The 2610-nt window shown below is 36.7% G+C and overlaps 1 protein-coding gene across 1 annotated transcript in view; it reads right to left on the bottom strand.

Moving 5' to 3' along the window:
- tnr (tenascin R (restrictin, janusin)) overlaps positions 1-2610 on the bottom strand; it is an 89238-nt gene that overhangs the window by 47573 nt on the left and 39055 nt on the right. Inside the window, exons 15-16 of the mRNA XM_037682261.1 lie at positions 1806-1939; positions 1510-1639 (exon numbers count right to left, since the gene is read on the bottom strand). Of these exons, the coding sequence (XP_037538189.1) occupies positions 1510-1639; positions 1806-1939 (264 nt within the window). The remainder of the gene's footprint in view (positions 1-1509; positions 1640-1805; positions 1940-2610) is intronic.

Genomic DNA, 2610 nt, shown 5'->3' with positions numbered 1-2610 from the left:
TAGATAGATAGATAGATAGATAGATAGATAGATAGATAGATAGATAGATAGATAGATAGATAGATAGATAGATAGATAGATAGATAGATAGATATTGCCTAACCAAATTATGATTTGGGGCTGACCAGAAAGTACACTTCAAGGGGAATGATTTGAAGTTCTGGTGACTCTGTGGACCTTAGGAAGCTAATCATTGGCTTATTTTCTGGGAGTGTGTTACGGGATGTGTATTTTTCAAATATTCGTAAATATTCAGGCCTCATCACTGTACGCCTGTGTTTATGTTCTTGTTTCTTTAAAAAAAAATTAATTGTATTAAAAATGGACACTGGGACAAAGAAACTAATCATACACATTTAGCTAACATTGCTTCCTATTTGATTCTGTAAACTCAGATATGTCTTTATAGCTTTCACCTGTATTTAAAAAAATATATTAATGTTTAAAATATTTGTCAAAAGAAAATCTGTGGCCAATAATGTATTGACTCCACTACCACAACTGCACCTGTGTGCCAGCAGACAGATGCTGTCAATGTGACAAAGTGTAGGAGTAGACTGCCCACGGTTTAATGTTTTTCCAGTGACTCTCTTGATCAGACATTTTACGGTTGTTGTCTCTGCAGCTGGTTAAAGTTGAGTGACTGAAGGAGCCACAGGGAATAAAAGAGAGAGATGATGTTGATGTGACGATGACAACTGCTATGATGGTCGCAGCAGAGAAGAAAAAGGATGATGATGATGATGATGATAATGACAGCAGTGAGAAACATGCATGTCCATCATTTGGACATAATTCTTTGTGTAACTAAAAATCAAATCAAGCCTTTTGCAAAAGTAGCAGCTTACAAAGCTGTGAGGATTGACAGGTGCTCTGACATGTTGTTGAATAGATAGACGCTCGACAATACGGAGCTAAAAAAACCTCAATTGTGACTGAAAAGAAAAAAAATATTACACAATCAAACACAGTTTAGTGTAAAAGCACATAGCGTGGAACATAATTTAGAAGAGACAAACACTGAAAAGATTTTGATGCAAAACAAAAATGTCAAAAAGAAACACTTGTAAGAAACTCATTAGCTTACTTGAATAATTTACTTTGCTAATTGCTTCTTCGAGGCCTTTTAACATGGAGTCTTCTTCACGTGTGACTCACCTTACCTGCTGCCACTCTTTAGTTCATTATATTCACTTGATTATGCAACACTGCCTTTAGAACCATCTCTTGCTTCCTGCCTTAATTGGCTGATCTTTCATGTTTTTATCTGTGCAGAGGCACATGGGAATTCATTTATTCAGCTCTTCCTGATGACTGAGTGGCTTAGTGATAAAGTTATTTTGCAGCTGCGGTAAAAAAAGGAACACAGCAATCCGCTTTGTTTATCAGAAGAAAGATTTCAACGCACACCTATTCAACTAAAGTGCTATTTTTGCATCGTTTAGCGATGTGTTTTAGATGTTTATTTAAGCTTGTCTTGATGTAAAACTAACACCTCTTTCTTTGTACCTGTGAAGGCATCTATAGTTGCCGCTGTGCTCTGCTGTCTCCCTCGTCTTGCTGCCACAGTAATGGTGTATTCAGTTCCAGGCTCCAGATCTGTCAGCGTGGTCGTAGTTATATCTCTGGGCACTGTCAGCTGAAATACAGGGAATGAGATTAAATCAGATTAAGAACTGTGCACTGGAATATCGCTTCATAAATCAGTTTAGAGAGCAAGATCTCAATGGAAACAGAAAAGTACACATAAAGTATACATTTTACTACCACGTTAAAATAAACGGACTATTTGTTGTTTGTATTACTTCGGTTGTGACGCCAGAGGAAGATGTGTAGGTGACCCTGTAGTGATCGATCGGACCCTGGACCACACCCCACACCAGAGTGATGGTGTTGTCAGTCGAGGCGGTCACAGTTAGATCCAGGGGTACGTCTAGACCTGAAATAACAAAAGGAAAGGATTTCACCTCACGTACAAGAACTATCAAACATTTTAGCAAGAGTTTAAACAATAACCCCAAATAGATAAAATTATTTTTAAATGTGGGGTTTGTATGATCATTATCAAGAATCAATATCCTACCTGTAGTATAAATTTCCCAGAACATTAATAGTTTGGAATATCTGGTTGATGTTCGCTTAGGGGGGAGATGAGCTAAGAGCTAGAACAAGCGAAGTCTTTATTAAAACAACTCCATGGTGTTTACACAGAAGACTGAGTTGTCTGTGGTTTCATTTCCAGTTATGGTTCTTGAGCATGCAACAATTTAATCATAACTATGCAGCTGATGTAACTAAAAAATACAGTGGTAAATAAATCAACAAGTGTGCTATAAAATTAGTTGGATTTAACAATGTATTACTTTTGCATTGATTTCTCAGCTCATTTAAGCTGAAAATGGTTTGGTTTTTGCAGAATGAGTTTTATACAGACCACATCTGGTCTCTAACTTGCTCTGACTAGCCATTTGCTCACATCCTTGAAGGAATTTCCATCTTATATTGTAAAACTATAATGCTCTGAGACATTTCTACTACAGGTAAAATACTGGTTACGGATAACTCCATAAATCACATCGAAAGTAAATAAATAAACACACACACACATAT

This window comes from Nematolebias whitei, chromosome 9 (assembly GCF_014905685.2).
Source record: "Nematolebias whitei isolate Nwh7 chromosome 9, NemWhi1, whole genome shotgun sequence".
NCBI lineage: Eukaryota > Metazoa > Chordata > Actinopteri > Cyprinodontiformes > Rivulidae > Nematolebias > Nematolebias whitei.
This window is presented reverse-complemented; position numbering and strand designations above follow the sequence as displayed.